The sequence below is a fragment of the Peromyscus leucopus genome, chromosome 6 (assembly GCF_004664715.2).
Source record: "Peromyscus leucopus breed LL Stock chromosome 6, UCI_PerLeu_2.1, whole genome shotgun sequence".
Classification (NCBI taxonomy): Eukaryota; Metazoa; Chordata; class Mammalia; order Rodentia; family Cricetidae; genus Peromyscus; species Peromyscus leucopus.
Window position 1 is genome coordinate 69,867,048 of NC_051068.1, and position 22,338 is coordinate 69,889,385.

Below are 22,338 nucleotides of genomic sequence, written 5' to 3' on the forward strand. Positions count from 1 at the left end.
CTTTTTGTGTTTGGGATAATTAATTTTTGTTTATTTTAAAAATCTCTGACTGGGCGGTGGAATTAATTTTTGTTTATTTTAAAAAATCTCTGGCTGGGCGGTGGTGGCGCACACCTTTAATCCCAGAACTTGGGAGGCAGAGGCAGGCGGATCTCTGTGAGTTCGAGGCCAGCCTGGGCTACAGAGTGAGTTCCAGGACAGGCTCCAAAGCTACACAGAGAAACCCTGTCTCAAAAACAAACAAACAAACAAACAAAAAAAAAACCCTCTGATTAGGCAGGAATATTTACATCTCTATGTATGATATAATTGCATAGCATATATAAAGTTTGTTTTTAGACAACTTTCAATGGGACTTGTATTTTCCAGTTTGTTACAATTAAAATACTGAAGCTAGGTAAGCTGGTACATGCATGTAATCCCAGCATTGGGAGGCAGGTGAAGAGTCAAGGTCACAGCTACAAAAGTTCCATTTAAGACAGTTATACTCCATCTTAAAAATATAAAACACACAAACATGAAACAATGTCTGATGTATTAATAAATTCTGTATAATTGATTAGCTTTTTAAAAATCATTTTATACTTAGCACTTTCGTACTGAAATGTATCAGTGAGTCTTTAGTCATTTGCCTTTAAAGGATTTGAGTTTGAGATCTGAGTCATTCTTCTTTTCCTTCAATGAAGGTGTCTCCCTCCCAGATGATGACCCAGAGGCTGGCCAGGGGAGCAAATTCTGCCTAGTGGCCATTGGCAGGCTGCAGGCAAGTATGAGTCTTCACATGTGTGTCCCTTTCAGATTAGGAAAAAATCTTTTCAGGACTTATTTGTGTTATTTTTTATTTTATTTTATTTTATTTTCTCTGTGAATACATAGAAAAATTCCATAAATCTAAAAATCTGAAAAAATATTTATAGTAAACATTGCTATTATCAGATTTGGCAAAAATCAAGAGCATGAAAGAAGGTGGTAATCTTTTTGTTGTTGATATTGCTGATGACACTTCCCTGTGTTGCCTAGGCTTCCAGCTCGTTGATTCAAGGGGTTCTCCCACTTTAGCCTTCTGAGTCCTGGGAGTTTAGGCAGGCAACACCATGACAGGCTCCCCTTAACTCTGTTATTTTTAGCTTTTGTTTTTTTTTTTTTTTTTTTTTTTTTTTTTTTTGGTTTTTCGAGACAGGGTTTCTTTGTGTAGTTTGCTTTCTGAATCACTCTGTACAGCTGCTGAACAGAGATACTGCTCTGTCTGATGCTGATTAAGCGTGCGCACCAGCGTTTCCAGTTAATTTCTTTTGTCCCTATGTAAAATAAGAGCAATATTTTTCTTTTGTTATTACATGCTTTATGATAGATTTTTTTAAAAAAATATTTTAAAGTTTATTTTTATTTTATTTTTATGAGTATTTTGCTTGCATGTGTGTCTGTGCACCATTTACATGCCTGGTGCCTGAGGAGGCCAGAAGAAGACATTGGATCCCCTCGAACTGAAGTAACAGAAAATTGTGACCTACTATGAAGGTGCTAGGACTTGTGTAGGTGGACTTTTCTGTCCTACCAGCCAGTTCCCAAATAATCACACAGAGACTTAATAATAATTATAAATGCTCAGCTGATAGCTCAGGCTCTTTTTTTTTTTTTTTTTTTTTTTTTTTTTGCTAGCTCTTGCAGCTTAAATTAACCCATTTCTATTAATCTATGTGCTTCCCTGAGGCTCATTTACTTCATGTATATACTTCCCATCCTGCTCACTCTGCATCTCATGGCGTCTCCTCTGACTCCGCCCTTCTTCCTGGCATCCTAGTCTGGGTTTCCCACCCAATCTTTCCTGCCTAGCTATAGGCCAGTCAGCTCTTTATTAACCAGTCAGAGTAATACATATTTACAGTATACAAAGATTGTTTCACAGCATTTCCCCCTTTTTGTCTAATTAAAAAGGAAAGTTTTAACTCCCCCCTCCCAAAGACAGGGTTTCTCTGTGTAGTTTTGGTGCCTGTCCTGGATCTCACTCTGTAGACCAGGCTGGCCTCCAACTCACAGAGATCCACCTGGCTCTGCCTCCTGAGTGCTGAGATTAAAGGCGTGTTGCGCCACCACCTGGCCAGGTTTCAACTTTAACCTAGTGAATTATATACAACAAAACCAGTTACCAAGTAAGAATTACAGTTACAATATCCAGTCCATTTGTACTTGGCAAAATTAGTGAAAGTACTCTATTATCTATCTTATATTTGTGAGTCTAAAGATTTATACCTGATTTGTCTTTTATCATAACTAAGAAAAACTTATTATTTAAAGTCTAATTATTTAGTCTTTGACTCCATCAAAGACCCCAGAAGGGTGTAATGTTACCAAATGACAGGGACATCTGGCTGCCAGTCACCCAAAGTTCTTCTGTAGTGTTGAGGCACCACCTTTGGCCTACAAGCCTAGTATAATCTGATAGATATTTCTGAGAAGCAGGGAATTTTGAAGGACTGGCCTACCCTGTCTTGGCAAAGTTTGGCAGGCTCCTTTTTTACATCCTGCTCGTACAGTTTGGACAGTATAGTGTCAGCAATTGAGGCAAGGGCAGTCTCTTGCCCAAACAGCTAGCTTTTTGCTATAAGGAAAGCAAACTCCATATGGAGTTTCTTTGATGCCCATCTTCTTTTGAAATAAATTGGTGCTACCAGGAGCCAATGTGTCTTACTGTCAAGAAAAGTCTTACATTATTAAAACATTGTAAACACCATATTCTGTAGGTCTTTGAAGTGTTTGAAGACCATCAATCTAAATATATCTGTTTAACTTTGAAAACATAGCTAATATGACTACAAGTTTGATTATTATAGATGATCAACTGCTAACCTGTCTTTGTTTATTATCTTAAATAGCTTTCAAGGACTAAAACTTTACATTTTCAAATGAGCTGCATAGGTACAATGCTTTAAACAAGAGTAGTAACATATATACAATATAACGAAAATAACCTTAAATTTTTGTTTTGTTTTGTTTTTGTTTTTGTTTTTGTTTTTTTGTTTTCTTTTTTTTTTTATTATACAAGATCCCTCTCTTTCTGAACTAAACTCAACGCTTAAATTTTTATCAGTATATAAAAATCCATGCCAATGTAAAATATTTGAGACTAGTGGTTGTTCAAAAGTAGACTCAAGACTGAAATCTAGAAAGCACTGATTCTTCAGAACTAGTCAATTCCACCACATGTGCTCACAACATCTGTAATGAGATCTGCGCCTCTTCTGTTGCAGTTATAATGCTGTGTACATAAAAAAAATCAAAAAAAAAAAGTAGACTCAACAATCCACTGTACTATACTGTATTCCTCTTTTTCCCTTCAGAAAGAGATTTCTGAATCTAATCTAATTCCTGAATCTAATCCTAATCTCCTTGGTTTAGCTTTTTTCCTGACCATGACCAATAACAACTTGTAATCAACTCCCTTAAATAAGGACAAATATCCATAACCCACCAATGACCAAAAACCATCCGCTACACCTATGGGAATGTGGGCATTGTGTTCTCAAGACTGCTTCCTGTTGTGGGGGCGATGAATCTTGAGGAGACCCTGAGAAAATAAGGATAATCGTCACGTCCTGGGAGAACTAGCTGTATTATTAATTTTTGTTGTTGTTTGTTTTTGTTTTTTCGAGACAGGGTTTCTCTGTGTAGCTTTGCACCTTTCCTGGAACTCTGTAGCCCAGGCTGGCCTCAAACTCACAGAGATCTGCCTGGCTCTGCCTCCCGAGTGCTGGGATTAAAGGCGTGCTCCACTACTGCTGTATTAGTTTTTGTTTAGTCTATGTGTGATGGTAAGTGTAGAGCTTATCTGACATCTTGGCTGGAGTAGTCTTTGAAGCTGGACCATCTTAGCTAGCAGCTTTGAAGTTGTTCTGGATGCAGAATTTTGAGGAAACTGCAACAGAGGCATTCAGAGAGGCTAGATCACCTGAGCTACTTCTCTTCATTGGTGTCTGGTCCTTTTTTTCTGAAAACACATAAACTTTTAAAGGCAACATACATCTGCATTAACACAAGTATGGAATGTGCAATGTGTACAAGTCAGCTAAAGATGATTTTTTGTCCTATATGTGAGCAGGTAAAAGGCATCTGTCAACTTTATATTTGGACTACATAACCAAACCTCTATCCTTGCCATATGAAAGGTGGCATGTAATGATAAGTCATGAGAACTCTGTAGCCAACAAGATTTATCATGACTCATCCAGTCTCAGAGCTGTTCCCACAGTAGAGGGATCAGCATATACGTCACCTGTCCTGTAGTCTTTCTTGGTTTCTTTCTTCATATCTGTAGCCAAGATTTTCAGGAGGTTTCCCCCAAGCAAATTTGATCCTTTGAAGAGAACCACAACTTTTTGTTTTCTGTGGAAATAAAGGCATAACCTCTCCCCCAGTGCAGCAAATTTCCCAACTTCCTTTCTGAAGCCAAGACTTCTCTAAAGTATATAGGCTAGTTTAATCCAGTAACCCCTTACATAATCCATTGTCTCTCAGCAGCTGCCATTTGCTCATCAGCATTTACAGAATTCAAAGTGAACAAAGTACCATACAGGATCCAGATGCCCTGTGTATTTCCCATCTTTACGTGGCTTTTCTTCTTTTATTACTTTACACTCTCTTTAAAGACTTTATTATTTTTAAACTATTTTTTTCCATGACTATCTGTACCCAGTTTTTACTGTATCTGTTTAAAGGTTTTATCAATCTGAACTGCGTTACTGCACCTGCAGCCTTCTCTGACCACGTGAGCCAAACCTTAAACCCACCACGTGGCTCTGTACATGGAGCTGGTTGGCTCAAACTCACAAGCAGCTGTTAGATGCACGTCTCTGTACGCTACAGCCCGCCTGAGAGACTGTCCACTAGGAAACCCTATCTGGCTCCATGTTTGTGTGTTTGGAACCTTTCTTTCTGAGACAGGGTTTCTCTGTCTAGTTTTGGTACCTGTGCTGGAACTCCCTCTATAGACCAGGCTGGCCTTGAACTCACAGAGATCTGCCTGGCTCTGCCTCCCTAGTGCTGGGATTAAAGGTGCGCACCACCACTGTCTGGCTGGAACTTTTCTTTTTAAGCTTTTTCATGTCCTGTGTGGAAATAGGTACCCCAAATGTTGGACACCATATGTAATGAGTCTTTCTCTGTCCCACCAGCCAGCTCTTAAATAATGACACAGAGACTTATTGATTATGAAAGCTCAGCTGGTAGCTTAGGCTCATTTTTAGGTAGCCTTTATAAATTAATCCATTTCTATTAATGTGAGCTGCTGGGTGGGTGCTGGGAACTGAACCCAGGTCCTCTGGAATAGTAGCCTGTGCTCTTAACCACTGAGCCATTTCCAGCCTCTTGGTTTTTATTCTTTTCCTGAACACAGTTAAGTTTCTCAGAAAATTGAACCATGCTAAAGAATGAACACATACTAACCAAAAGAAAAAGTAGGTGGTTTAGGGTTGCATTCATTATTTTCTTCCTTTACTAACTTGGTAAGGAGAACATGTGTGGGGTAGAGCTAGACTTTATGCCTCTCACTGGGATTGCCATTATTGCATTTCTGGTGAAACACTTAAAAATTTCTAAATCTGATAATCTACGCTGATACTCATAGAGAAATTGAAAATGTTTCTGTAAGTAATGGTTTTATTTTGGCTCATTTTTATCTCTCCACTCTTAGGTAACTAGTTCTCCCAACTGTACAGACATGAGTAACATTTGTCAACCGACAGAGTTCATCTCCCGACACAACATTGAAGGGATATTCACTTTTGTGGATCATCGTTGTGTGGCTACTGTTGGCTACCAGCCACAGGTGAGAGAGGAGCTACTACATGGTTGGTATTTAGGCCTCTGTTCTGTTGCTCGTGTTGAGGTTACATGACAGTCTAATAATCCCAGGGATGACCAAAATATAGATGTCCAGTTCAGAAAAAGAGATGCTCTTATTTTGCTAGTAGCAAAATATAGTCTCAACTTCCTACCGAGGCTATCATCCCATATAGAGATAGGTAAACATAGAAATAGTTATGAATGTCGCACCCTAATCAGCATAGCAAGATATCTCTGTAGTTCGAACTTACGATGATTCAAAAAAAGTAACAAAAATTCAAAAAAAAAAAAAAAAAAAAAAAAAGAAATAGTAGTTATAAATTTATACTTACTTTTTATTTCTGACGTTAATACAGATAATCCAAAACTAATTATTTTGATTATTCTAGTGTAACTACCCTTATTTGGGTAATTTATATAATTCCCAGTGGAATAGTAGCTTGTAATAAATGTAAATGTAGCACTAGTTATTATAATGTTCTCATACAGTAGGTTAGTTAACTATCCGTGACTTACATGACCTCTGCGGTCTGTTAGAGCTGGCTATAAGTATATGAAATGGTCAGTGAAAAAGTAGTCTTGAAAATGAAGAACTAAGTTGGAGAATCCAACACATTCTGTAAAACTGTTACCAAGGCAGTGTGGCATTAATGTAGGAGGCATTAATTTACTGATCTATTCTGATGAGTAGGCCGAAGAGAGCCTTTTTTTACATTCATGGTCATTGGATTTTCAACAAAGGTGCTAAGACATTTCAAGGGGAAAAAGATCTAACAAATGGTAGTATAGATATCAGATTCCATATGTACCACCACCACTCCCCCTAAAAGTCATTATACCATAGACAAAAATCAACTCAAAGCCCTAAATGTGTAAGTATTAAAGTTGGAAATAATCTTTTAAAAGAAAATCTTTGTGTGTGCACAAAGGTAAGAAGGCCAGGGTACAACCTTGTGGGATTCACCGGGTACTATTTGTCTTTTCATTTTGAGGCAAGATCTCTCATTAGCTTGGAACTTGAGACGCAGTCTAGGCTTGCTGGCCACTGAACTCCCATAATCCATCGGTCTTTGGTTCTTCTGGGATTGTGAGAATGTACCACACTTGATTTTATTTCTTATTTTTATTTTTGAAACAGTGTCTCACTGTGTAGGCTTGGCTGTATTGTAACTCTCTATGATACCAGGCTGGCCTCAAACTCGGGAGCTTGCCTCTGCCTCCCAGATGCTCAGATTAAAGATACATACTACCATGCCTAGCTATTTTTTTATTTTATATCTATGTGTGAATGCCTGGTATGTGGACCATGTGTTTACCTGGTATCCCGGAGACCAGAAGAATGCATTGGAGTCCCTGGAACTGGGTTCTACCTGGCTAGAACAGTCTTGATAGCATCTGCTTTATAGGAAGTGTTGGATCAGGGATTGTAAATCCTACCGCTTGGTTCTTCATTTTTGATTGCCTGGTCTCTCATCTTTTCAAGAGCAGGAAGTGCTCTTAAGGGATGAGCTGTTTCTCCCGCCTCCTCTGCATTCCCCACTTTTTTGAAAACATATATTCTAACGACCAAACTCAGGTCCTCACGCTTGCAAGATATGAATGTTATCTACAAGGTTAGCTTTCTTTTCCTGAGATATGTTCTCTCCCTAGGTTAGCCTCAAACTGGAAATCTTTCTGTCCCAGCCTCCTGAGATGCTGAGATTATAGAGTATGCCTGGCAAAACTTTTTCCTGTAAACTGATATCATTAAGAAAGTTAGTAAGATGGCTTTGTGAGAAAAGCTCTTTATTTTTAATTGTTCTGTTACAGTCTACAAAGATAAGTATATATGCATGCCCCTTAGAATGCAGCTGGAGTTAAGAGGACAGCTTACAGGAGTCAGTTCTCTCACCATGTGGGTTCCAGGTCATAGGCTGGGTAGCAAGTACTCATTGCACTGTCCTCTGGCTTGGTTCTGTCTCCTTAGTTTGTGTTTACAGAAGCATGAAGAGAAGAAATAACATTCACATCTCTAGCTGACAGAAACGTTAGGTGGCCATAAGAAGTACATGTTTTACTTCTCTCTCTCCTAGGAGCTCTTGGGAAAGAATATTGTAGAATTCTGTCACCCTGAAGATCAGCAACTTCTAAGAGACAGTTTTCAACAGGTGATGTGTTTCCTGTTTGGGTCTGAGTACATATTTTGATCAATTCCTTACGTTTATTCTAGATACTTACTGATTAGTGTTCATTTGAATACTGTGTTGGGTACTATACTTTTCTTTATACTGAACTTATAGTTTAAGAAATAGAAAATGATAATACTTTGAACTAGATAAAGTTCAAGCAGGGCTTTAGCTAGTTAGTGTCTTCTAGTCAACTAACTGTATCCAAAAAATTGTCTTCACTGACCTTAGATCATAGCAGGAAAGTTTCCTCAGAACTCTTTTATAGATAAGTTTAAGTTAACTCACTTGTAAAGAAGGGTTTTTTTTTTTTTTTTTTTTTTTTTTGTTTTTCGAGACAGGGTTTCTCTGTGTAGCTTTGCACCTTTCCTGGATCTCACTCTGTAGCCCAGGCTGGCCTCAAACTCACAGAGATCCACCTGCCTCTGCCTCCCGAGTGCTGGGATTAAAGGCGTGCGCCACCACTGCCTGGCTAACTATTCTTTATATTTTACAAGTTAGTTATCTTACTCATACAGTGGGTAGAAGAATACTTAAAGGTAGAAGCTTGTGGGAAGGTTAAATAAGGTAATGCCATAAGGCACACATAGCCCAGCATTTGACACCTAATAAAATAACAGTTGCTAGTATTCTCTGTTATTAGAAATGGTGAACTAGAAGATTGTCTTCTGTTCTATCTGAGCAGGATAGATAAAACATTAACAAAACTCAGGCTTCCTGTAGGGCTTTTGTGGAAACCAGAATTCTCAAGTTTTGGGTAGAATAGCTGGGATTGATAAATACTGTGTAAAATGTATTTGGTGTCACCACACTGGAGTTCCTGGTGCAGACTTGCAAGGCCAGTTCATCCGTGTGTCTGCAGTGTGAAGGGAAACACGGAGACGTCTCTTCAGTGCTCCCCTTGACTGTGCAGTCAACAGTCTGCAGCTGTGGGAAGATACCTGACACCTCTGTCCCCTTCCTTTCCTCCCCCCTTGTTGGACGTTGAAAGCCTGGTGCTTCCGGGGCAGCAGACGAGGGTCCTGAGGGTGCAGTTGGAAGGTTACTGCTTCACTTGCTCTTCCAAGTCCACTGATGGATGGCAACCCTTGCAGGTGGTGAAATTAAAAGGCCAGGTGCTCTCTGTCATGTTCCGATTCCGATCCAAGAACCGGGAATGGCTCTGGATGAGAACCAGCTCCTTCACTTTCCAAAACCCTTACTCAGATGAGATTGAGTACATCATCTGTACCAACACCAATGTGAAGTATGTACTCCTCTCTCTTTTTCTCATATTGGGGTATTTCTCATGTGGCCACGCCTGTGCTGGGGTGGGGCGTGGGACAGGGCAAGTCTTAGCCTTATCAAGCTATCTCTTTCTCTTCAATTTTGACTTATAAAATACCATCAGTTTGAGATTCCTCGTTTAACAGCTTTCTATAGGATTTGGTATAGTTGAGGTAGAAGGTAAGGTCAATTGTGTTTGCTGTTGACATCTACTTACTAATTTGTGTATATCACTCTGGCATGTAACAGAACATGTACGAACATCAGAGGTCCTCTCCTTTTACCAAGTGGGTCCCAGGCTTGGAACTCAGGTTGTCAGCCTGGGGAAAAGCACCTTTTCGCACCAAGCCATCTCCCTAAAAAAAAAAAAAAACCAAAAAAAAGGCCGGGCGGTGGTGGCGCACGCCTTTAGTCAGCACTCGGAGCAGAGCAGGTGATCTCTGTGAGTTTGAGCCAGCCTGGCTACCATGGTCCAGGAAAGGCGCAAAGCTACAAGAAAACCTGTTCGAAAAAAAAAAAAAAAAAAAAAAAAAAAAAAAAAAAAACCAAGCCATCTCCCTGGCTCACAGCAGAGTAAGTTTTAGTAAGCAGCAGAGTTTATGCTGTGGGCAGTGCCTATACCTGCTGCCTGCTGCAGTGTACTCAGTGACTGCTTTCTTTCTGTGAGAGACTGCAAATAAAAATAAACAGCACTTTACAGATTAGTGCTTGAGATAGACGTATTCTCATTTCAATTATCCAAATTTTATTCACTTTTTCTTATTTAGTGAATTGACTTAGTGTGCTGCTGATGGTCAAACCAGGGGATTTGCAGAAAGTAGGCAAAGTCCTGTACCACTGAACTGTTTCCAACCTCAGGATTTTGGGAAGGGTTTTGTATTTGTTTGTTTTTGAGGCAGGGTCTTGGTATGTAGTCCTGGCTGATCTGGAACTCTGTTTGCAGTCCAGGCTGGCCTTGAATTCGCAGATACCCACCCACCTCCCTGAGTTCTGGGGTTAAAGGTGTGCTCCACTTGGCCCCAGGATTTTGTTATCCACCAATGTTGTGCCCTAGTCTAGGAGGATTTTCATCTAGAGGAAAGTTTGGCAAACTTTTCTATGAAGGACAGGATAGTAAATATTTCAGCCTTGTCTTGACCATATGGTCTTCATAGCAACTCCTCAACTCTGCTGTTGTGGTATGAAAACAGGTACATGGCTGTGTTCCTGTAATTTTTATATAAAATAGGTGATGGATTAAAGTTGATCTATGGATCAAGGCTTACTGCAGAGCATAGTCACATCACACTCTTTTATTTCTGTTTAATTAATCTTTGAGCTTGCTTTTTGTTATTAGTCCGGCTTGGTTTGAGTTTTTTGAGACAAGGCCTCTAGGTAGTCCTGAATGATCTTAAACTCATTAGGTAGACCAGGCTGGACTTGAACTCACAGCTGTCATTATTCTTTTGCCTCATGAGTCTAGGATTACAGGTATGCACCACCATCCCAAGCTTTTGGCTTTATTATGAGTGTTTTGCCTACATCTATTTCTGTGCACTACATATGTGTCTGATGTTCTCAGAGATCAGAAGAAGGAGATCAAATTTCTTGGAACTAAGAGTTGGAGACAGTTGTGAGAAGCCACATAGGTACTGGGAACTGAACCTGGGTCATTTGCAAGAACAGGAAGTGCTCTTAACCACTGAGCCATCTCTCTAGCCTCTAGCTCTCAGCTTTTTAAAAAGTTGTATTGAAATACATTGCACAGGCCATATATCCCACCCATTACTCAGGCACTGTTTGTAGTCTATTACACAGTTGTGCAACTCTTAGAACCATCTATTTTCAGAACATTTTCATCCCTACTCAAACCCTGAGCCCACTCTCCCCTTTCCTGTGAAGTCTTAAACATCTAATTTACTATCTCTATAAATCTGCTTATTTTAGAGACATGTCAATCACATAATGGTTCCTTTGTGAGTGGTCTCACTAGTTCCTGGGGGGAGCTATGTGGTAGTATATATTAGTACCTCATTTTATTGTTGGTGCTGAAATTAATACTCCATTTTATGGACATTGCTTTTTTTTTGTTTTAAATTTTTATATATTATATTCTGATCACCCCCCAGCTCCTTCCAGATTCTCCCCACCTACCCAACTCCATGCCCTTTCTTTCTCTCTCTCAACACAACACACACACACACACACACACACACACACACACAAATCAAAATATATAGCAAAAGATGAATAAGACAAAAAATGGTCAGAACAATATGAGACAAAAAGTCTACAAAATACCACTGAGTACACTTTATGTTGGCCAGCTACTCATAGACGGGGGTCCTACTTTGAAGTGAAGTGTGGTTAATACACCTAGTGAGACTTCATTGGAGAAAACTGATTTTTCTTTTCCAAGTGAATATCTGTTACAGATAGCTTCTTGGTTGGGGTGATGTATACTATACAGAGAGCCCATTCTACTTATCAGTTGATGGACATTGGATTATTTCTACTGTCTAGCTGTTCAGAATGAAGCATAAATATTCCTATACTCGTTTTATATAGCATAAGAATGCTGCATAGGCCTGGTTGTTTTTGAACTCACTATGCAGACCAGGCTGGCCTCAAACTCACAGAAATCCCCCTGCCTCTGCAGACCTCCAAGTGCTAGGATTAAAGATGAGCACCACCATGCCTGGCTTGAACTTATTTTTTAAAGATCAAATTTTTAGCAGGGTATAATGGTGCACAAGTGGTTCTCTGTGAGTTTGAGGCTAACCTAGTCTACTTAGAGCAGTGGTTTACAACCTGTGGGTCATGACCCCTGGGGGTCAAATGACCCTTTCACAGGGGTTACATATCAGATATTTACATTACAATGTATAACAGTCACAAAATTACAGTTATGAAGTAACAACAAAAATAATTTTATGGTTGAGGTCACCACAACATGAGGAACTGTAATAAAGGGTCATAACATTAGAAAGTTTGAGAACCACTGACCTAGAGAGTTCCAGGATGGTCAGGGATACATAGAGATACCCTGTATCAAATTGTTTTAATGTTTACATTCGTTTCAGTTTTTACTTACAAATTTAAAAACACAGTAAGCTGGGCAGTGGTGGCACACAACTTTAATCCCAGCCCTTGGAAGGCAGAGCCAGGCGGATCTCTGTGAGTTCCAGGCTAGCCTGGTCTACAAAGGAAGTTCCAGGACAGACTCCAAAGCTACACAACAAATAAAATAAAATAAAACAGTGCGTGGGCACACACGTCTTTACAGTACCTAGGTGTCCAGTACTTGAGAGTTAGAAAGCATGTGATGCTGGGCTGTCACTCAGCTGGTGGAGTGCCCGTCTGCATGCATGTGACCCTCATAGACTGAATGTGGGGGCGGGGGTGCGTGTTTGGAATCTCAGTGCTTGGAGTTGGAAGCAGGTGATCACCGTACTCTGAGTTTAAACTAGCCTGGGCTACGTGAAACCCTGTTTCAAAACAACAACAAATAAAAAAAAAAAAAAAAAAAACCAGAATGAGCCTGTGTTTTTTAGGGCATAGTTTTAGTTAGTACTATGTTGTTCATAGCATAATTGGTTTTGCTGAACCCAAGGTCATTGCCTTGCACCTATGGGACTGCACTTTGTAACGATCCGTTGGTGATTGCCTTCCCTCACAGGTCGATACATGGAATTTATTGTATTGAGTCATTCCTTGTTTCTCCTTTCTGTGTTTGTGTCCACTTTATTTTCCTAGGAACTCTAGCCAGGAACCACGGCCTACACTGTCTAACACAATCCAGAGGTCACAGCTCGGTCCTACAAGCAATTTATCCCTAGAGATGGGTACAGGGCAGCTGGCATCCAGGTAAGAAATGGTGAAGTAATTAGGTTTTAAGCAATCACCAGCCAGAATGTGGTGATGTGCAGTCACAGTTTTATTGTTGCTACATGTGGTTTATGTTTTTCAAGGCCTTTTCTCCAGATTCTTTGTTAAAAATCTGTTTTCCCTATTGCTTTCCACACTGACTTTTGACATACAGGCAGCAGCAGCCGCAGCAGCCGCAGCAGCCGCAGCAAACAGAATTGGACATGGTACCAGGAAGAGATGGGCTGGCCAGCTATAACCCTTCCCAGGTGGGTGTGTGTCTTTTTCTGTAAGAGGACAGTGAACATTTCTTTAAAATGTGTCTTGAAGCTGGCGGCTGGCTTAGTGGTTAAGGGCGCACTGCTTTTGCAGAAGACCCAAGTTCCGTTCCTATTACCACAGAGGGTGGCTCACAACCACCTGTAACTTGAGTTCCAGGTCTGATGCCTCTGACCTCTGGAGGCACTGTATTCATGTATATATACATACACATAAATAAAAATAAAGCCCGCCAGTGGTAGTGCATGCCTTTAATCCCAGCATTTGGGAGGCAGAGGCAGGCGGATCTCTGTGAGTTTGAGGCCAGCCTGGTCTACAGAGAGAGATCCAGGACAGGCACCAAAACTACACAGAGAAACCCTGTCTTGAAAAAACCAACCAACCAACCAACCAACCAACCAACCAACCAACCAATCTTAAAAACTCCCAGGGGGGCTGGAGAGATGCTCAGAGGTTAAGAGCACCGACTGCTCTTCCAGAGGTCCTGAGTTCAATTCCCGGCAACCACATGGTGGCTCACAACCATCTGTAATGAGATCTGGCGCCCTCTTCTGTATACACAATAAATAAATAAATCTTTAAAAAAAAAAAAAACTCCCAGTACCAGTGAGAATGTGTTTTATATGAAATTGAATGTTATTGAATTGCCACAGTAACCATTTATTGATTGATTTCGTTATTTTATTCCCTAGGTTTCTGTCCAGGCTGTGGCAACTCCAGGAGCAGAACACAGCAAGCCCCTAGAGAAGTCAGATGGTCTTTTTGCCCAGGACAGAGACCCAAGGTTTTCAGAGATCTATCCTACCATCAGTGCAGGTACAGCTTTCTCCTGCAGACCCTTTACAGTCTGACTTGATTATCATGATGGACTGCTGCTGCCCAGTCAGTGGTCGTCCAGCATCCTTCCACTTACATTACGTGCTTCATGAGTAAATAGGAATTCTAAACTATATACTACAGCCCCTTGATGGCCCCCCGCAACTCCTTTTGGTCCACAGATCAGAGTAAAGGCATCTCCTCCAGCACTGTCCCTGCCACCCAACAGCTATTCTCCCAGGGCAGCTCATTCCCTCCTAACCCCCGGCCGGCAGAGAATTTCAGGTGAGCCCATATGTGTGTGCTGCTTGACAGGGCTCTGCGGATTCAGCTGCTGAATCCACCTGCCATTCTTCCCTTGCCTTCTCTGGTCATGTCAGACAAAGCAGTAGAACTTATGGACCTAGGGGGAGACAGAGAAGCTGCTTTTTCCTCCTGGGTTTTGCACCTATTCTGTTGCCTTGTTGTAGGTTCCATCTCTGTGTGGTCAGTGTCTGACTGTCAGTCTCTCTTATGTTTTTCAAATTTATCAGGTTTTCCTTAACTCCAAGGAAATCAAAGGGATCTAGGGATAGAATTTGGTTGTCCTTTGATTCATAGCTTCTTTGATAGTCACCTTTTAATCCTTTACCTCTCTATTTATTCCTCCTAGGAATAGTGGTCTGACCCCTCCTGTAACCATTGTCCAGCCACCGTCGTCTGCAGGGCAGATGTTGGCCCAGATTTCTCGTCACTCCAACCCTCCCCAGGGATCAGCTCCAACTTGGACCCCTAGTACCCGTCCAGGCTTCTCTGCCCAGGTGAAGCCTCTGACCTGTCTGACCTGTATGTTGTTTTTTGTTTGTAGGGGTCTTTTTCCCTACAGGTAAATTTATTATTATCATCTTAGATGCCTTCTCTCCAATTCCTGTTCTTGATCTTACTCACAATTTACATGTTTGTTGAGAGCAGCCAGAAAATTAAAATACTAGAGATACTTACAAAAATCTTCTTAGTGCCTATGGTCTTCACATACTCACCTTAAGGCAGAACTGCTCATTCAAGAACAGTTTGAACAGCTTTGATCTTGGGCTTGTTTAGAGTAAATTCAATGAGTTTGTCTTTGTTTAGGACTGTGTAATACAATACCAAAGTAGAAAATCAGTAATTATATTCATTGAGTGTTTATTTGTGAAAAATCTTGGTATAGTATCCATGCATATAATATATAGTGAATATGTTAGACTTATTTCTGTTGTGTAAATAACGTTTTAGAAAAGAAAAAAATGAAAACTCAAACCAGACTCCACAATTATTCCATTATATATATATTTTTTTTTTTTTTGGTTTTTCGAGACAGGGTTTCTCTGTGTCCATATTTATATCTTAATTGTGTAAAAAATACACAGAAGGTCATTCATTTCTCCATTGGCCAGGATGAGCATTGATGTTGAAGACAGTTACTACCATAGTTTCCAGTGACTTGATATGATCAAGGATGCATATATTGTCTCCCTAGGAGTTACTTTAAAAATTGTGGTGTTTACATATAATTCCGTGCAGGTGGTGGTGGCACACACCTTTAATCACAGGAGGCAGAGGCAGGCAGATTTCTTTGAGTTCAAGGCCAGCTTGGTCTACAGAAGGAGAGATCCTGTCTCAAAAAACAGAGGGAAAAAAAAAAAGAAATTATGATTCCATAAAAAATGTTGAGGCGATGACTAGTTTCTTAGTCAATAAACAGTACAACTGAGTGAGACAGTATACAGCTTTAATCCCAACACAGAAGAGGTTGAGGCAGGAGGATGGTACATTTAAGACCTGCCTGGGCCACATAGTGAGATAAACCTTCTCCCAAAAAGGAAGGACAGAATGAGAACTGAAAAAACCACAATGGAGAATAAAAGCAGGAAGACATTGTCCAAGTGTTAGCCATGAGTCTCTCCTGGTGAGGTTATTATGAGGCATCTTTCCAGTTTCTTTTTTTCTAATTGTTTTTGTTTCTTTTTGAAGCAGATCTAGAGTTTTTATTAAAAGACACTTTAAATACAGATTTAGCCGGGCTGTGGTGGTGCACGCCTTTAATCCCAGCACTCGGGAGGCAGAGCCAGGCTGATCTCTGTGAGTTCGAAGCCAGCCTGGGCTACAGAGTGAATTCTAGGATAGGCTTAAAGCTACAGAGAGAAACCCTGTCTCGAAGAAAAAAAAAAAAGACATTTAAAAAAAAATACAGATTTAAACTGAAATTCAAGAGCAAAGGAGAAGCCCTCAAAAAGACATGACTGAGGACGGTGTGAACTTCCCAAAGAGAGTTGTCGCCAAGTTCTTCTGTAATACACATACATTTCAATGAAAAGAAAAGTGGCTGCTCTTTTAGGAAAAGAGTCTTGGAACAGATGGAGTGCAGACTGAGTAGAATGATGCAGTGGTCTTTCTTTTCTACAACTCTACTTTGAGACTGGGGAGAAGACTCTGTTGGAGAGTGCTTGTCCCGCAAGTCTGATCGCCTACGTTTAATCCCCAAGACCCACACAGTGGGAAGAGAACTCACTCCTACATGTTATTTTCTGACACCATGCTGGTGCATGCATGTGTTCACATGTGTGTGCATACCCATGCACACTAAGTAAATGTTAAAATAAATAAATAAATCACGTGTGATAGAACAGACCTATCTTCCCAGCACTGGGAAAGTGGAAACAGATGGATCCCTAGAGCTTGCTAGCTAATTAGTCTAGCCAGATGGGTGAGCTCCAGGGTCAGTGAGAGACCCAGTCTCATAAAATAAGGTGGAAGCCTGGTGGTGACACACACACCTTTAATCCCAGCACTCGAGAGGCAGAGGCGGGTGGGTCTCTGAGTTCTAGGCCAGCCTGGTCTACACAGAGGAACCCTGCCTCAAAAGACAAAATGAAAGATAAGGTAGAGAGTAATAAAAGAAGACCCCCAACATTGACATCTGGCTTCTCTACATGAGTGTATGTGGCACCCCTTACCCACCAACATACACGAGGTGGAGAACAACGGAGGAAGACACATTGATCTCTGACTGCTACGTTTGTGCACATGTACTTGCCCATGCATGTTAGATATGCACACACATGCAATTTATAACATGCTGCCTGTTGATACTTAAAAACGTATGAGTTCATTATAGATAAGAATGGTTTTGATACAATGTTTTCGTGTATTTTGGGTCTGCTCTAGCCCTACTGATACTTCTTATCAACCAGGCCCTGTTCCTCTTTAATGTCTTTTTTTCCTTGTTTCATGACCTAGTGAGCTTAATTAACTAATTATTATGATTTTTATTAAACTGTATAGTTCTTTGCTTTTTGTATTTTTAGTTGCCTGAAAAAATAGTTTGAAGAGGACTTGGGAGTTAATCAGAAGTACAGTTAGGGACAGGTGATGAGTTGTGTTCAGAAGAAAACAGCGGTTGATGAGTATTGTCTTCTAGAAATGAAGTACACAATTAATATTTCCCTTATTCTGTATCCCATTTTCGTTATCAGGTGCCCACCCAGGCTCCAGCCAAGACTCGTTCTTCCCAATTTGGTGTGAGCAACTTCCAGACTTCCTCCTCCTTCAGTGCTATGCCGCTCCCGGGCGCTCCCACTGGGTCACAGGGTACTGCTGCCTACCCTGCTCTCACCAGCCGTGGATCCAGCTTTCGTAAGTTCAGATGAGAAGGATAGCAGGAAAATCAACTGCTAAAGAAAGAGGATTTGGTAGTTACAATTGTTTCCCTGTGTCCTTTATGTGCTGACCTAATTATAAGGAAATGCAAGCTCCCAGTCTGTTTGAAATTAAAAGTTTTGCACAGGGGATGTTGAAATGGCCCACTGGGCAAAGTGCTTTACTCAGAAGCCTAGATACCTGAGTTCAGTCTCCAGAACCCATGTACAGGAGCGAGCTGACTCCACCAAGCTGTCTTCTGACCATCATGAGCCACAGCCCATACGCTCACATGCACCATACACAGAACAGTAATCAAACTTGCTGCAGGAAAACTGTTTCAACACCTGTAATAAAAACCACATAAATTATTGTAATATTTAGCAACAACAGTACTACAAAACCACATATACTTAATGAAATGCATATTTAAATGAGCAAAGAATTCTTTAGAAATGCTATTTAGGGAATGAAAATTTGAGACTGGGCTTTGAAATTGAGGCATTAGTTAGCAGATAGAAGAGCAGAAGGTATTGTAGATGTAACGGTCTTATTAAATAAGAAACACAGAGCCAGCCGGGCATTGGTGGCACACGCCTTTAACCCCAGCACTCGGGAGGCAGAGCCAGGCAAATCTCTGTGAGTTTGAGGCCAGCCTGGGCTACCAAATGAGTTCCAAGAAAGGCGCAAATCTACACAGAGAAACCCTGTCTTGAAAAACCAAAAAGAAAGAAAGAAAAAGAAAAAGAAACACAGAGCCAAATGCAGAGTTAAAAGCCCAAGAGGTCAGAGCAGTAGCTAAGAGCTGAGACTTAAAACGCCTTTCTTACCTCTCACTGCTGTCCTTCCCCCTCACTGCTGTCCTTCCCCTTCAAAAGAGACCTACTTCCTGTGTGTCTTTTTATTGACTTTCTGTTCTGCCTTCTCATTGGTTGTAAACCCAACCACATGACCTCCTCGACACTGCCTGTCTGTACAGACCTCCAGGTCTTTATGGTTGGTATTGAGATTAAAGGCGTGTGTCTCCATTCTGGCTGTATCCTTGACCATACAGACTCTGCCTGTCATGTGATCGGGATTAAGGGCATGTGCTACCACTGCCAGACTTCTGCTAAATGGCTTGCTATGAGCTCTGACCCCCAGGCAACTTTATTTATTAACATACAAATAAAATCACATTTCAGCACAAATAAAATATCACCAAGGTATCATGTGTAAAATGACTGACTTATGTAGCTGTGTGTTGGTTTCTCCCCTCCATTGAAATTAATAAATTCAAGCTGTTTATCTTTACTGTATTTCTAGCTCCTGAGACTGGACAGACTGCAGGACAGTTCCAGACCCGGACAGCAGAGGGTGTGAGTGTCTGGCCACAGTGGCAGGGCCAACAGCCCCACCATCGGTCCAGTTCCAGTGAGCAACATGTCCAGCAGACGTCAACACAGCCACCTAGCCAGCCTGAGGTCTTTCAGGTGAGCACATAAAGACTTCAGAAGGAGAGAGAGGGGGAAGCATTCGTGGTATTGGTTGGGGTGGTGTGAGATGAGATATCAGGGCAGACGGGACACATAGGGATGAATGTCAGTAATTGGCATTACTAATTATAAACATACCTGTTAATCAGACCAAAGTTACTGGTATGAAGCCATGTAAAGATGCTGAAGAAAGTTATTTTAGCTCATGTACAGAGATCCACATCTCAAAGCACCTTTGGATTTAAATAGGATAATTAAAAAATATATAAAATAGAACATACTGATTATAGCTATAAATATCTGTTTTCCCCTGAGGGGACTGCAAGATTGAATGGGATAATCTTAGACCGGATAAGCTAGTCAAAAACAGACTGAAAAGAAGGCAAGACGGGGTTTGGTTGGAGACAAATGTGATTAGATAAATTTCAGATATGACTGTAGGGGTTAGGTGAAATGTTGGCATGCGTATTTCCTTCCTTTGAAAATATCAAGAGGGGCTGGAGAGATGGTTCAGGTGTTGAGAGTACTGGCTGATTTTTCCAGAGGACCCAGCACCCACATAGCAGCTCACCCCCGTCTGTAACTCCAGCCCCAGGAGTTCCAACACCCTCACACAGACACACATACAGGCAAACACCCTCACACCAACACACATGCAGGCAAACACCCTCACACAGACACACATGCAGGCAAACACCCTCACACAGACACACATGCAGGCAAACACCCTCACACAGACACACATTCAGGCAAACACCCTCACACTGACACACATGCAGGCAAACACCCTCACACAGACACACATGCAGGCAAACACCCTCACACCGACACACATGCAGGCAAACACCCTCACACAGACACACATGCAGGCAAACACCAGTGCACAGAATACTGAGACTCTCCGGACACAAACAAGGAAGCAGAGGAGCTCTAGGAGGAGGACGGGAGGAGACCAGGCAGAGGCTGTGAGAGCGGGGACAGGAAGGGAGGGTGTGACCCGGAGCTAACCGTTGTCTCTCCTCAGGAGATGCTGTCCATGCTGGGCGAGCAGAGCAACAGCTACAACAATGAAGAGTTTCCTGACCTGACTATGTTTCCCCCCTTTTCAGAATAGAACTGTTGGGGTGAGGATAAGGGTGGGGGAAATCGCTGTTTGTTTTTAAAAGCAAATCTTTTGTAAACAGAATAAAAGTTCCTCTCCCTTCCCTTCCCTCACCCCGATATGTACCCCTTCATCCCTTGACTCTGAAGTAACATGTATAGAAAGAAGAAATGAAATGAATTCCAGGCGTTTAGGGTCCTCTGAAAATCTGAGGACAGGTGAGGTTAGCGGTCCTGTCCTTGTGTCTTCTTCCTAGAAGTGGCACAGAAATGATCTGTGCTGGAGTCAAGGGGCAGAGTGGAAGCACCTGGCAGCCACTAATGGCCTTGGATACTGTGGCAGGCTTCGGGAAGAAATTCTGAATAGAGTGGAAGAGAAGAGAAATGTCCTCGTAACTGAGGATCCTGAAATATGATAGCTATATGTAGAGCTTTAGGAAGTGAGCAGTCCCCTGGAAAGAAGCATGGAAGAGCATCAGTGTGTGTGTGTGTGTGTGGTGTGTGTGTGTGTGTGTGTGTGTGTGTGTGTGTGTGTCCGTGTCCGTGTCCGTGTCTCCGTCCATGTGTTTGAGCGTCTCTGTTCTGTCTTTCTCCCTATTAGGGAGTATATGCAGAGTTTGTCCCAGATTTTCTTGTCTTTCTCCTTGCTCTTCAAAGAGTCCTAAGAAGTCAATTTTTCCAGGTATTTTTGTATTTCGTGTTGCAGCCAAAGAGTATTTAAATTAAGTCTTTGCTGCACTTAAACCCATGCCGGCCAAAATGGAACTATAGACCAACATACACTCTTCTGTTGACAGGGTTGGTCTCTTAGGAAACACATTCAGTGATCAAGCTGGATTACTCCTGCTCTTTGGTGCTCTCAACTTACGTGGAAGATCTGCAGATACTACCAAAATAGGCTGGCCAGATAAAACACTGTCCGAAACCCCAGACTTGCCCATAGGATAATGCTGCATTTCCTGTCAGAGTCACACATGTGTTCTGGAGAGGTTATTTCTGCGTGGAAACTCAACTTCTTGGATTAGCTGTCTGAGTGAAAGTCCTCACTGACAGGGTGTAAACCAGATAGAAAGCCCATCTGCACTGGCCCCTGCGTCCCGTTGTCAAAACGACGCTTTGGTCTTCCTGAAGTCTGCCGTTCTGGGCTCCCTCTCCGAACTTGGATTTGGGTTTTGCTTTGGAGCATAAATGTTAGTTGGGTCCTGGACTCAAATCCCCACAGGGTCACTTGATAATCACAGCCATAGAAATGCAGATACAAGCTACTGCTTTCACCCTTTACCGTCCTCAGGTGCGTCTCATATATCAGCAGTCTTTTTTTTTTTTTTTAAACTGGCTCCTGTCCATATCTGAGTGAAAGATTATACTAATATGGAAAAGATCTATTAAGTGTATTCATAGGGGATAAGGAGCCCAGATGGAGAGGCCGAGGGAATGTTACGTACTAAATTTCCCTCCGTCTGTCTCCAGGCTGGTGCTAGGCAGTAGAGGGGGAAAGGAGGCTATTTTTTTATTCTATGTGCACACATACAGTATACATATATATTTATATCACAAGTACAGAACCAAAAAGTTGAGTTTCCAATGAAATATTTGTTTTTTAATAATCAACTTGTTTTTCAATGTGATCGGAACTATAATGTACAGTTGTTACAGGGCTTTTGAAGAAGGGGTGGGGGGGAGAAGCTACTCTGAGGGGTGTGTTCTGCTTTTCCTTCAGGGTTTTATTTTTGATTGTTGTTTTCTTGTTGGCCATCTGTGCTAAGCCTTACAGTGGCAGAAATAATGACATGTAGCAAAGATTTTAAAACAAAGTATTTTTTCTTTTATAAAGTTTATCGTGTTGTGTGATCTTGATTGCGGCTTCCTCATCCCATTCCAGTCCATAAGTAACA

At 41.4% G+C, this 22,338-nt stretch overlaps 1 protein-coding gene and 1 long non-coding RNA gene across 3 annotated transcripts in view; both read left to right on the forward strand.

The window, feature by feature from the left end:
* Positions 1–22,279, forward strand: part of Arnt (aryl hydrocarbon receptor nuclear translocator) — a 75,297-nt gene extending 53,018 nt beyond the window's left edge. The window contains exons 11-22 of one of the 2 annotated variants that reach the window (XM_028856279.2): positions 687–763; positions 5,687–5,821; positions 7,911–7,985; positions 9,098–9,249; positions 13,005–13,115; positions 13,291–13,384; positions 14,087–14,210; positions 14,393–14,495; positions 14,863–15,010; positions 17,705–17,864; positions 19,173–19,339; positions 20,367–22,279. In XM_028856279.2, coding sequence (XP_028712112.1) covers positions 687–763; positions 5,687–5,821; positions 7,911–7,985; positions 9,098–9,249; positions 13,005–13,115; positions 13,291–13,384; positions 14,087–14,210; positions 14,393–14,495; positions 14,863–15,010; positions 17,705–17,864; positions 19,173–19,339; positions 20,367–20,456 — 1,436 coding nt within the window. In that variant the 3' untranslated portion in view covers positions 20,457–22,279. The remainder of the gene's footprint in view (positions 1–686; positions 764–5,686; positions 5,822–7,910; positions 7,986–9,097; positions 9,250–13,004; positions 13,116–13,290; positions 13,385–14,086; positions 14,211–14,392; positions 14,496–14,862; positions 15,011–17,704; positions 17,865–19,172; positions 19,340–20,366) is intronic. The other variant, XM_028856281.2, reaches the window with a different exon arrangement.
* Positions 770–5,103, forward strand: LOC114682411. The gene is made up of 3 exons (XR_003733030.2): positions 770–1,132; positions 2,936–2,939; positions 5,091–5,103. It is a non-coding gene; the product is annotated as an uncharacterized LOC114682411 (long non-coding RNA).
* Positions 22,280–22,338: the final 59 nt, after the last annotated feature.